Source organism: Lithobates pipiens, unplaced genomic scaffold (genome assembly GCF_037356315.1).
Source record: "Lithobates pipiens isolate NorthernLeopardFrog02 unplaced genomic scaffold, aLitPip1_a1.2 Scaffold_19, whole genome shotgun sequence".
In the NCBI taxonomy this organism is placed as follows: Eukaryota; Metazoa; Chordata; class Amphibia; order Anura; family Ranidae; genus Lithobates; species Lithobates pipiens.
Window position 1 is genome coordinate 188,638,426 of NW_027507764.1, and position 13,857 is coordinate 188,652,282.

At 41.8% G+C, this 13,857-nt stretch overlaps 1 protein-coding gene across 2 annotated transcripts in view; it reads left to right on the forward strand.

Annotated features, from left to right (window-relative positions):
- Nucleotides 1-13,857, forward strand: part of LARS2 (leucyl-tRNA synthetase 2, mitochondrial) — a 319,881-nt gene that overhangs the window by 25,366 nt on the left and 280,658 nt on the right. For both annotated transcript variants that reach the window (XM_077491589.1, XM_077491590.1), the window contains exon 2: nucleotides 10,755-11,007. In XM_077491589.1, coding sequence (XP_077347715.1) covers nucleotides 10,774-11,007 — 234 coding nt within the window. In that variant the 5' untranslated portion in view covers nucleotides 10,755-10,773. The remainder of the gene's footprint in view (nucleotides 1-10,754; nucleotides 11,008-13,857) is intronic.

The following is a 13,857-nucleotide window of genomic DNA, read 5'->3' on the forward strand; positions in this document are numbered from 1 at the left end:
AATAAATCCTGGAAAATGCTCTAAAGCCTACAAACTTTACTAGGTTTAATGTGTTTCTTTTGGGATTGGAAGATTTTGTCTGGCGTTGGACTTTAACTTTCTGCGAACGCTTAAGCTTCACTTTTGTCGGGAAAAAAAATAGCATTAAAGAAAGAAGCAATCTAGCATGTACAATTTCTATACAAACTATGTTCTAGTTTACTGTTTATTAACCACTTCCACCCCAATCGCATCATATGATGTTATTGACTTTGAGTGGGGATATCTGAATGAAGCCTGCAGCTACAGGCATCATTCAGATATTATTGAGGGGACATCCTCCTCCCACCGCTCCCCAGTGCTTCTCCAGGCTCGCCCCTACGATCGGCGAACCAGAGAAAGACTATGCTGCCGGATGTTGATCATAGAGATTTCCGGTGACTAGATGATCCCCAGTCATAGTGTGTATGGGGCTTAAGTCAGATTTTAGGCATCCTCTGCAACAAAAGTTTTATTTTTGGTGAGAAGCCCCCCCCAAGGATTAATTACTTCTAAAGGGGTGCTGACACTGCAACTTTCTTTATTAGCATACTGGAAGTTCATCAGCAAGTAGGAATCTGCAACAAAGTTTCTTTACAAGAGAAGTTGGGGAATTTTTTTATGAATTATGTTGACCCAAGCGAACCTTATCCACTTCCCACCTGGCCACTGCACGTAAACAGCCGGGTGGGCATTCTCTCCTCCTGAGTGGATGTTCAGGAACGTCCCTCAAATGGAGGCGCTTGTGTCACCCGGACATGGCGCATAGCTGATCGCAGTAGGGCTCTGTGATTGGCCCTCCTGATCACATGACAACCATGTCCAATCACAGCCATCATGTGATGTAAACAGTGAGCCGGTTGCTAGGCGATCAGCTCTCCTCTCCTCACACAGAAGTTGTCGGTGAGTAGAGAAGAGCGGATCGCTGCAGCCGGCTGGTGATCAGTGAGTATGAGCTGTTTTTTACAGCTTTTTACACACTGATCACCAGTGTAAAACACACATGTAAACATTTACACAATGTAAAACACACATGTCCCCACACACATGTTCCCAGATAGTAAAAACACCTGTCCACAGATTTAACAGTAAAATCATATGTCCCAATGATTACCATATTTATCGGTGTATAACACATACAAAAAGTAACTTACATTTAAATGCCCATCAATACAGTCTTATCAGTGTCCATCTGCAGCCTTGTCTATCATTGCAGTCTTGCTCAGTGTCCATCTGCAGCCTTGCCCAGAGCCGCGGATTATTTAAAATTGGCGCCAATCTCCGCTGGCTGTGAGCGGAGATGAGTGAGCTCCACCGACATACAGAAAGCGGCGTGTACTCGGCTAGACTCGGCTCCTTTCACCGGTCCCGCCCATCTCTCCGAGTGTACTCAGCTAGACTTGGCTCCTCTTGCAGTCCCGCCCATCTCTGTGAGCAGAGCCAAGTCTAGCCAAATACACTCGGCTTTCTGTATGTCGGTGGCGCTTGCTCATCACCGCTCACAGTCAGCGGGGATCGACGTATAACACGCTCCCACAATTTTCCCCCGATTTTAAGGGGAAAAAAGTGTGTGTTATACGCCGATAAATACGGTATCTGCACACATATGTCCGTGATCATCACTTAATGGGATTTTTTTTTACCAAAGACATGTAGCAGAATACATTTTGGCTTAAATTTATGACAAAATTTGATTTTATTGGATTTCTTTTAAAATGGGAAAGAAGAAAATATTGTTTATTTTTTTTCCAAATTTCCGCTCTTTTTTTTGCTGATATCGCAAAGCATAAAGTCGTGAATAAATACCATCAAAAAAAGCTCTATTTGTGCGAACAAAATTATAAAAATTTCATTTGGGTGCAGCATAGCATGACCGCGCAATTGTCATTGAAAGTGTGACAGAGCTGAAAATTGGTCTGGGAAGGAAGGGGTGAAAGTGCCCATTTCCGACACACATAGTTTGAGAGCTGGATCTAAAATTTTCCGACAACAAAATCCGATCGCTTACATTCCGATCGTGTGTAGACAATTCCGACGGACAAAGTGCCACGCATGCTCAGAATAAATTATGAGACGAAAGCTATTGGCTACTGGCCCGTTTATAGTCCCAACGTATGTGTTTGACGTCACCCGAACTATAGGATTTTCTGACAGCTTTGTGCGACCGTGTGTATGTAACACACATTTCAACCAAAATCCGTCTGAAAAAATCTGATGGATTTTGTTGTCGGAATGTCCGACCATGTGTACAGGGCATAAGACTAACCTCTGTAAATCTACTTGCATCCACAATCTAAGACTAACCTATCTAGCCCTGTAAAGAAGTGTGAAATGAGCTTTAAGGATAGTGATCATGTGAAGCGATTTATTTTTAGTTGTTTTGCTCCTTTTTAAATCATAATTATAACAGAAATCACCTAAATGGCCCTGATCAAAAGTTGGAATGTTTGGCCTTACATACACACAAGGTGATAAACAGGTTAAAATGGCAATTAAAGGTTAATTGCGCACATCTGTGGCTTTTTAAATTGCATCTAATGTCTGTGTATAAGTAGTCAATGAGTCTTTTGCTCTTGCGTGGATGCACTGAGCAGGCTAGATACTGAGCCATGGGGGAGCAGAAAAGAACTGTCAAAAGACCTGCGTAACAAGGTAATGGAACTTTATAAAGATATAAAAAGATATCCCTAGCCTTGAATATGCCAGTCAGTACTTTCAGTCACCTTTTAAGAAGTGGAAAATTTGGGGATCTCTTGAAACAAAGCCAAGGTCAGGTAAACCAAGAAAATTTGCAGCTCTAACTGCCAGAAGAATTGTTGGAGATACAAAGAAAAAATCCATAGCTAATCTCAGGAGAAATACAGACTGCTCTGGAAAAAGACGGTTTGGTTTTTTCAAGGAGCACAATATGATGATACTTGAACAGATATGAGCAGCATTGTCAACATGACAGAGAGAAGCCTTTACTGCACTAATGCCACAAAAAAGCATGGTTACAATATGCCCAACAACACCTGGACATGGCTCACAGCTTCTGGCACACTGTAATTTGGAGTTACAAGACCTAAATAGAGCTTTAGGGTCACAACCATAAGTGCTACGTTTGAAGAGGTGGCAACAAGTTCTTTAATGACAAGAATACCATCCCCAGTGTTGAAGCACAGTGGTGACTAACTGATGTTTTGTGGGTGTGTGAGCTCTAAAAGCTTGGGGAATCTTGTGAAAATTGATAGCAAGATGAATGCAGCATGTTATCAGAAAATACTGGCAGACAATATGCACGAAAGCTGCACATGGGACACTCTTGGACTTTCCAGCATGACAATGGCCCTAAACAGAAGGCCAAGTTTACCCTCCAGTGGTTACAGCAGAAAAAGGTGAAGGTTCTGGACTGGCCATCGCAGTCTCCTGATCTTAATATCATCAAGCCACTCTAGGAAGATCTCCAACATTCTGCTAATGCAAGACTGCGTGACCTGGAGGCATTTTGCAAAGACGAATGGGCAGCTATAGCACCTGCAAGAATTCGGGCCTCATAGACAACTATTATAAAAGACTGCACGCTGTCATAATGCTAAAGGGGAATACACAGTATTAAGCACTAATGGTATGCAAAGTTTTGAACAGGGGTCATTTAATTAGCTTGTTGCCATGTTTTGTTTTCATGATTGTGCCATTCTGTTATGACCTACAGTTGAATATGGATCCCATAAGAAATGAAAGTAATGCTTTTGCCTGCTCACTCATGTTTTCTTTAACCACTTGCCGCCTGCCCACCATCAAATAACGGCGGGATGGTGCGGCTCTCGCTCTGGGTGGATGTCATATGACGGCACACCTGAACGGCCTCTCCTACACATCCGCCGCCCTGTGTTGCTAAGACACAGCACGCCCCCGATCTATGTAAAGAGCCAATGGCGCGGGTCTTTAATCATGTGATCAGCTGTGTCCAATCACAGCCGGTCATATGTAAACAAGGATGTGCCAGTAATCGGCTCTCCTTGTCTGACACTGACAGAGTATGTGACAAGGAGAGCCAACCAGGCGGCATTTCCTCGCAGGGGACAGTGAGAGATGTAGTCAGGGCACTGATGATCAGTGCCCTGATTATATTAGAGTGCCACCAGTGCCAGCAGTCAATGCCCACCAGTGCCAACAATCAGTGCCCACCACAGCCAGAAATCAGTGCCCATTAGTGATGCCAGTCAGTGCTGGCTTTCAGTGCCGCCTATCAGTGATGCCCATCAGTGCCCACCAGTGCTGGCTATCGGGGCCCGTCAGTGCCACCTATCAATGCCCACCCATGCCACTCATCAGTGCCGCCTATCAGTGCCCATAAGTGCAGAATATTAGTGCCACATCAGTGAAGGAGAAAAATTACTTATTTACAAAATTTACTGAAAGAAACTAAGAAAAACATTTTTTTTCAGCATTTTCGTTTATTTGATTTTTTTAGGGAAAAAGTAAAAATCCCAGCAGTGATTAAATACCACCAAAGGAAAGCTCTATTTGTGTGAAGAAAATGATAAACATTTCACATGGTTACAGTGTTGCATGACCGTGCAATTGTCATTCAAAATGTGACAGCACTGAAAGCTGAAAAATGGCTTGGGCAGGAAGGGAGTGAAAGTGCCTGGTAGATAAGTGGTTAAAAATGGTAAATACTGTATATTACCAATTCAAAGGTATGCAAACTTTTGAGCACAGATGTACAACAAAACATTCTCAGACATTGATTTGCCATCTGTTTAAGGGGAGCTTCTTTAAATTAAGACTGTTTAAAGGGTACACTCGGATTTGAAAATTTAAGTCCATCCAAGGAGCGAAAACTACCCACTCGTTATTTTAGTTTTTCATTCAGGCACAGCTGTAGTCTTTTTGACGGCAATGTGGTGATCTGAACAATTCCTTTTTCAAACCTGTTTGTAATACAGTAGAGGAATTCCCAAAGTACTCACACCAGGCTGCTTGTGGTCCTTTCATATACACAAAGCAGAACAAATACCAGGGCTAAGATGTTTCTTACAGCCACAGCGGTGAGCTTTACAAAGGCTTGATACAGAACATTATAAAGAACTCAGAGTTCTGTAATTGAGTAAACGTTCTAACTATTCACAATGGCTGAATCGATGATGTAGGTTACAGTTTTTATTTTTTTTATTTTTATTTTTTAACTTAAAGGTACCAGATTCTTTTTATCAGGAGCATTGCTCTGATTGTCATGTAGGGTAGAAAGGATTTTTTATCTCGATGTCAGGCAAAATTAGCAGTTGCCCTAGGGCAGTGATGGCGAACCTTGGCACCCCAGATGTTTTGGAACTACATTTCCCATGATGTTCATGCACTCTGTAGTGTAGTTGAGCATCATGGGAAATGTAGTTCCAAAACATCGGGGGTGCCATGGTTCGCCATCACTGTCCTAGGGTTTTGGGGTTGGCATCCTGTGTAGTAAAATTTTAGGGAGGCGTGAAGGCTTGAACTTGATGTGCATGATTTTTTTCCCAACCTAATTATGTAAATTCATCTGTAATTGTGGTTGATTTCTCACAATTCTTCAGAGTAAATTGGAGCAATTTTTTTTCCCCCCTTTATTTATTCATTTTTTTTAATGCTGTTGGACGTTTCTCAAATATGTCCCCAGTACACTGTTCCCCATTTGTGTAGTCTCTATATCACAGCCCAGTCAATGGCACTATAAACTCTAAATGGATAGATCCTAGAGCACTAACACAGCTGCTAATACCCCCAAACTTTACAGCTGATATGAGGGTTTGGCTTTAAACAGTGTTCATAAAAGTATATCAGTCGACTCATGAAACATTGGTGCCACGCACACTGTTTTCTAGAAAATCGGAACAGATATGTTCCATTGCTGAGATGATTCTAGCAAACGCAAAGAGAATGAGAGCCCAGTGGCAGCCTGGCCAGAGCTATCTCAGTCTGTTCACCTCACAGACATTGCTTTTTGCCTAAGTTCGCCTGCAAATGTGTAAGCCTGTTTTTAAAACCATTTGACATCCATATCAAGTAAAACCCCAGCCTGGAGTGGTGGCCATGAAACCTACCCTTACTCCTGCTGGCTAGAATCCAGAACCCAAAACACATGACACTAGATTCTAATCCAGGGTTTCTCAACAAGGTTTCCATGAACCCTAGGGTTCCTCCAAAGGTTTCTGAGGGCTCCCTGAGCAATGAGCAATTTTTTGCCTCTCGGTTAAGTTCCGACTAACACCATTGATCTTTTTAGATTTCAGTAAGGAGGAATATCCTTCTCAATGACCATGAGTGTAGGGAGCATTCTTCCCACTGACAATCACACTAATGTATCATGAGTTGTAGATAGTCATTTTTAGCAGGGGTTCCTTGAGATTGCAAAGTTATTTCAAGGGTTCCTCTGTTTTGAAAAAGTTGAGAAAGGCTATTTTAGTCAAGACCTACAACCTTTGGAGCCTATAAAAACCACCACAACCCTGGTGACGGATTATCCCCCAGGCCATCAGAGGTTGTTGGTTGGTCACATGGACTAATTCCATATAAATATATATATTTTTTTAACTTATTTTTGTTTTGGCCCATGCAGCAGCAACCCAACCATTTTTAGTTCACTAAAGAAGCAGTAAACTTACTTCAATGTTTGTTCCTACTTGTTGCAATGTGATTGAAATAATATTTCCCAGAAGGTCGATGTCAACAAAGATATTTCAAGAAAGAGTTTACCCCTCTGATGCTCAGAGGAAAGGATTGACTTGGCTGAGTTGGAATTAGGTTAAGTAGTTCTGACCCATCCGCCAGCTTTGAAGTCGCCTGCTTTGTTGACAGCCAGTATTGCAGAAGAACAAAGGTCAGTTGTAGCAGCTTTTCAAGAAGGGACACAGATGGCAGCTGCTATGGGTATCAGAGTTTGTCAGTGCTGCTCCTTCTTACTGTGCTTAGTTATCTTCTAACATGCATAAGGTTCATTTTTAAAGTTATTTATGTGGTGTGGAAGCAGTCACTTTGATTAATTGGGTTTCTTTTTTTTGAACACAAGCCAAATATGTCTACAACATATTTCATGTAGTCCAGAGATATGTACTTAACCAGACAGTGCCTAATAACAGTATTTTTTGTGTTCTGAACTGATGAATTTGAAAACTATTAGTTGATGTTAAAAATTACTTTTTGCACTGTTATTAAAGTGATACTAACACACACTGTTTAACCACTTAAGGACCAAGCCTTTTTTTGACACTTGTTTAAAGTTAAAATAATTTTTTTTTTTTTGCTAGAAAATTACTTGGAAACCCCAAACATTATATATATATCTTTTTCAGACACCCTAGAGAATAAAATGGCGGTTGTTGCAATACTTTGTCACACCATATTTACACAGCGGTCTTTCAAGCACATTTTTTGGGGGAAAAAATACTTTTTTGACTTAAAAAATAAGACAACAGTAAAGTTAGCCCAATTTTTTTATATTGTGAAAGATAATGTTACGCCGAGTAAATTGATAGCCAACATATCATGCTTCAAAATTGCACCCACTTATGGAATGGCAACAAACTTTGATCCTTACAAATCTCCATAGGCGACGTTTAAACTTTACTACAGGTTACATGTTTAGAGTAATGCCCCGTAGACATGATCGGCATTTTGGTCGGAAAAAGCTCTGATGGTTTTCCCAATGGAATTGCGACAGGGATTTCGCTCAAGCTGTCTTGCATACACACGGTGACACCAAATTCCGACCGTCAAGAAAGCGGTGACGTACAACACATACGACGGGACCAGAAAAAGGAAGTTCATGCGTGAGTTTTTGTGCGTTGGAATTGCATACACACGATCGGAACTTGCTCTCAAGCTTTTTCTGACGGAAATTTGGCTAGCAAAATTCCGATGGAGCTTACACACGGTCGCATTTTCCGATGAAAAGCTCTCATCATCTTTTGCTGGCCGAAATTCCGACCGTGTGTACGTGGCATAACAGAGGAGGTCTAGTACTAGTACTAGTGTTAAGCTGGTTAATGGGCATGGAGGAGGGAAAAGGGAGTGGGCTGTCATTTACCACTGTGTATACACCCACATGTGTGGCTCTATAGTCACATGGGCTGCTCAGATGCGATGGGAAGGAAATACTCCGCTTGAAACTCACTGAAAATGGAGCATGTGCATAGTTGCCACCGCCGCTGTAAAATCCTAACTGAATTCAGGACATGAGCAGAAGGTGGAGATAGAGCTGCAGGATCAGCCAGGTTTATTGCAGAATACAGAAAATGAATCTCATAGTGACTGAGTATGAACAGCATGTAATACAGCATTTTGAATAGTTTTTTATGATGTGGATTTAGTGACACGTTAAATAAAGCTATTTCAGGCATACTTGGTAAATTTGTGTGGTGTTAAAGTGGTTGTAAACCCTTATAACACACTTTGACCTACAGGTAAGCCTAGATTAAGGCTTACCTGTAGGTCCAAGAAATATCTCCTAAACCTACACGGTTTAGGAGATATTTGCTGAAAGACAGGCACCCTGAGCGCGCCACCCGTCAACGGCGATATGCCGCGCGTGGCGGCTCCTGTGCGCATGCGCGGGAGTGACATCGTGGCGGCTTCGCCGAATGACAGCGGCGGAGCAGCGAGACCCACCAAGAAGATGGATGCGCCGGACTACAGGGGACAGCGGTGACATCGCTGGCTCCTGTGTCAGGTAAGTGACACATAATGGACTACTATGCGGTATTACTGCACATAAAACAAAACTTTTAAAGAAAGTAAAATTGCAACACATATGACATGTTGCAATTGTTAATGCAGAGCAGTTTAAAAAAAAAAACAGTTTGGGGGACTGGATTTCCACTTTAAAGTGTCCTGGACGTGTTTATTTTTTTAACCACGGCATGACGGCAGCAAAGTGGTTGTGTTATCTTGATCGGATGTCATATGACTTGATCAGGATGACAGAGCTGGCGGGCCCATCGGAGGTGCTGTGTGTGTCAGTCTGACACACTGCAACTCCGATCGTGGTATGAAGCCTTTGACAGAGGCTTCTTACCACATGATCAGCTGTGACCAATCACTCTATTTGTGGGAAGAAAATGATAAAAATTTAGTTTGGGTACAGTGTTGTATGATCGTGCAATTGTCATTCAAAGTGAAAGCTAAAAATTGTCCTGGGTAGGAAGAGGGGAAAGTGTTTGGTATTGAAGTGGTTAAATAACCTCCTTGACAGTCACTGCTCATGGATTACAAATTGGCATGAGTTGTCTATTGTGCTCTTTCTGTTCTTTGTACAGCATTCATTACTTACTATATGCTCCTGATTCAGCACGCGGCCATCGCGACTGTGGGCATCTGAAGCCCGCTGCTACTCTCTTCTAGGATTAGTTGCAGCTGGCTACCCAGCATGCACCTTCTGATCTTATGAATGAGCAGTGGGAATGAATCGTGGCCCACTGTGTGTCCACAAGGTTTCCATAGCAATGGCGGTGTTGGAGGAAGTGTGGGGGATGCCCATTGACTCCTAGGATTGATGACACAGCTATCCCAGGAGCCAATGGAAAAGCAGAAATGGTGTACCTAGGCGAGGTAGGACTGAAGTACAGCTTAAAGACTCCAGAAAAGGTAAAAAAAATAAAAATGTATCTGAAAATCAATGGGAGTGTGGTCAGCCATTGTGATATAGGCTGTAACTCCACTTTAATTGAACAAGCTGTTCAGTTAGAAGCTGATTGGCTACCATGCACAGCTGCACCAGATTCTGAGTGCACCAGGTTTAGTAAATATCCCCCTTAGTCTTTACTGGAAGTCTCTGTGACAGGATGACAATACAGGGACACAATTGGAAGACTAAAACAGGGAGTTGTTGTCCTATAGCAGAAAGTGCCTGAACATGGACCCTTAGGCCCCTTTCACACTTCTGTGACCTTAAAATCGCATGATTTTGCCACAATTTTGCAGTGATTTTTAAGTGACTTTGATGTGATTTTTGCCATGACTTTGACACAACTTGAAACAATGCCTGTGTAATCTTGAGGCCTATGGACCTCAAGTTGCATCAAAGTCAGACCAAAGTAGTGCAGGGACTACTTTGAAGTCGCTGCGACATGAATGGTACTCATTGGAAATCATGTGGTATGACTTGTCATGTGACTTTGCAGTCACAAGTCACAGGACAAGTCGCACAAGTATGAAAGGGGCTTTATGCCAGGATCACCAGATATTGTTTTCATGTAAATTTCAGAATAAAAAATATTGAATTTTTTTTTTAAATCAACATGTAAAAGCATATGTGGGATTTTGGTGTTTGAATTTACATATACATAAAATTCCTATTGTTTAAGCAGGAATTGGAAGCAGTGATGGAGATGTTGGGGAAACGATTCTCATACTGCTGAGGACTGTTAAAAAAAAAAAAAAAAAAAAAAAAAGAAGAAAATGATAAAAATAAAACCTAAGACCTGAAATGTGACTTGTCAGAAAATCATATGAAATATTGCTCCGGTCAGAAGGATTCCTTTGTGACTGCCAAAGGATATTCAGTGGTATTTGAAGAACAGACGAATAAAAGTTCTTTTGTGATTTTTGACAAAAATTCTGCCTTGTCACGGACTGCAAATTGCCTGATTTGTGCAGATCAAAGTCTAATAATGATGGCTATTACCCGCCTAGTTCAATATGATTATTAATAATCAGTGTAAAACTCTTTATGGTGTATATATCACACATTGACATTTATTTTCTTTTTAACTATATAGTGACTTCACATTGTAGACAATGGGTCCAGCGATCATGGGCCTTGGATTTTGCAGCTCCTGCCTTCGGGGGAGACTAAACGGACTGACGTGGCCCAAAAACTGGCAGCGGGTTATGTGCCATGGCATAAGTCGGACCATTTGTTCTGAGACAGGAGAATGGGAAAAAACTTTCAGACAGGAAACCCGAAAAAGGATAGAAAGTTTTTGGCATCACAGGATAAAGGACCAGTTTACTCAAATCAGTGAAGTAGATGTAAGTATGTACACTGAATTCTATATGTTTATTGATGGTCACTCCATCTGGAGTCTAATGAGGTATATAGCAGACTGCATTGACCTGTGTTATATTTTATCTTTTCACAATTCTAGTTGCATTAAATTTATTCCTAAGTTCCCATCTATGCCTGCCATAGTAGTTGTGCCGGTGGGGGGGGGGGGGGGGGTTGAGAATTTTATCAACTAAAGGGCTCTCCTGCAATCATCCAAAGCTATACCAGTCCAATGGACAATTTAACCACTTCCCACACGGCTAATGTACATATTCGGCTGGGTGGGAGCCGCCTCCTTCTGACTGGACGTTCAGGAACGTCCTTCAGAAGGATGGGGATCGTGCGCGTGCCCACGCAGCGGTGCGATGCCCACGCTGGGGTGTGATCCCGATGCGCTCGTGCCACCCAGACACGGCGCATCTCGGATCGGCAGGAGGGCTCTGTGATTGGCCCTCCTGATCACATGACGGCCGTGTCCAATCACGGCCATCATGTGATGTAAACAAACAGCCGGTTGCTAGGCAATCGGCTCTCCTCACACGGAAGTCATCGCTGAGGAGAGGAGAGCAGATCGCTGCAGCCGGCTGGTGATCAGTGAGTATGAGCTGTTTTTACAGCTTTTTACTCACTGATCACTAGTCTACTATAAACCTACAGTGTAAACATACGTCACCACAATACACATGTCACCACACATGTCCCCAAAACACACATGTCCCCAAATAATAAAAAGACATGTCCCCAAATAAAAAAACACATATGTCCCACTAAAATCACATGTTCCAATGATTATCTGCACACATATGTACATGATCATTTGCGTACATATGTCCATGATCACACAAACCAATTATTATACACTTAACGGAATTTTTTTTTACCAAAAACATGTAGCAGAATACATTTTGGCTTAAATTTATGACAACATTTGATTTTATTGGATTTCTTTTAAAATAGAAAAAAGAAAATATTGTTTTTTTTCCAAATTTCTGCTTTTTTTGCGCTTGTATCGCAAAAAATAAAAAACGGAGTTGTAAATAAATACCACCAAAATAAAGCTCTATTTGTGCGAACAAAATGATAAAAATTTAATTTGGGTTCAGTGTAGCATGACCACGCAATTGTCATTGAAAGTGCGAGAGCGATGAAAGCTGAAAATTGGGCAGGGAAGGAAGGGGGCGAAAGTGCCCTGTATTGTAGTGGTTAAAGTAATGTTAAACTCTCAGCACTTTTTAGTTTAACACATTGAGTGAGCACAATCCAAAAAAAAGAAAAGGAAACTATTAAAATTCTTACCCTAGCCCTTGCGGTTAGTTATGGTGCTGAGTGTCGGGAGAGTAAGGCAAAGTCAAACTAAGTGCCCAATAGTAGGCACCATGGGCTGTCGGATTTAACATTTTACTTTAACCACTTGGTGCCCACACGACGTCATATGATGTAGTAGGCTTTGTGGTGTAATATCTGAATGATGCATGAGGCCACAGACATCATTCAGATATTGGCATTTTCAGCCGGCGATTCCCTGCACCATAAGAATGATCATAGCGGCTGTTCCGCCGCTTGATCGTTCTTATGGGAGGCGGGAGGGGACGCCCCCCCTCCCGCCGCCATCCGGTGCTTGTACCGACTCACCGCTTCCATCAGTGAGTCGGTCACAGGATCCGCCGGCCTCCGGATGATACCATAGAGATTTCCGGCAGACCAGATCGTCCCCAGAGTCTCTATGATCGTTCGGAGGCTGGGCGCGATGCTATGATGTCACGCCCGGCCTCTGCATTCAAATGAACGGCGCCGTTTTGGCTGGAAAGCCAGGATCGTTTTTATGACCCCATATCTCACTGTAAATAGGTCTGATCGTGCCATATTCCTATTACAAGGGATGTTTACATTCCTTGTAATAGGAATAAAAGTAATCAAATTTATTTTATTTTTTTTAAAGTGTCAAACTAAAAAAAAAAAAAAAAATGTTTTAAGCGCACCTGTCCCGTAAGCTTGTACGCAGAAGCGAACACATACGTACAGTAAGTCCAGCCCACATATGAAAATGGTGTTCAAACCACACATGTGAGGTATTGCCACGGACGTTAGAGCTTGCAATTTTGAAGCATGACATGTTGGGTATCTATTTACTCGGCGTATCTTTCTCTTTCACATTATGCAAAAAAATTGGGCTAACTTTACTGTTTTTTTTTTAAAGCATGAAACCGTTTTTTTTTCTGAAAAAAACATGTTCGAAAAATTGCTGCGCAAATACCATGCGAGATAAAAAGTTGCAACGACCGCCATTGTATTCTCTAGGGTCTTTGCTAAAAAAAACATATATATATAATGTTTGGGGGTTCTATGTAATTTTCTAGCAAAAAAATTATGACTTTTACATGTAGGAGAGAAATGTCAGAATTGGCCTGGATGCAAAGTGGTTAAAGTCTACTTTCTGATACTTCTGCTTGTTTCTCTTAAAAAAAAATTCTGAGTTTTAGAAAGGAGTAGGTGCCCCTTCTCCACCCACCTACATGATAGTGATCAGTGCCCGAATTACCTGTCGCCAGCTTTGGGCACTATTAAATGTATGGGAGGCTTGCTTAAGCCTGTGAAAATAAGAAGTATCAATAAGTTGGTATTTGCATGAGACTACGGTGGGACTCCGGCAAGAGAGCGATTGTCATGAAAGGTACGATTTGGCCCTTTATAGTGCCTACTCACTGACAATTAGCTTGGATTATTTTTCCCACTAAAAGTTGGCTTTAACTTTTAATCTTTCTTTTAGATCAAATAATTTCCTTTGAAAATAATTTATATAGTTACTTACTAATTCCAGTCACAGATGGTTTTAT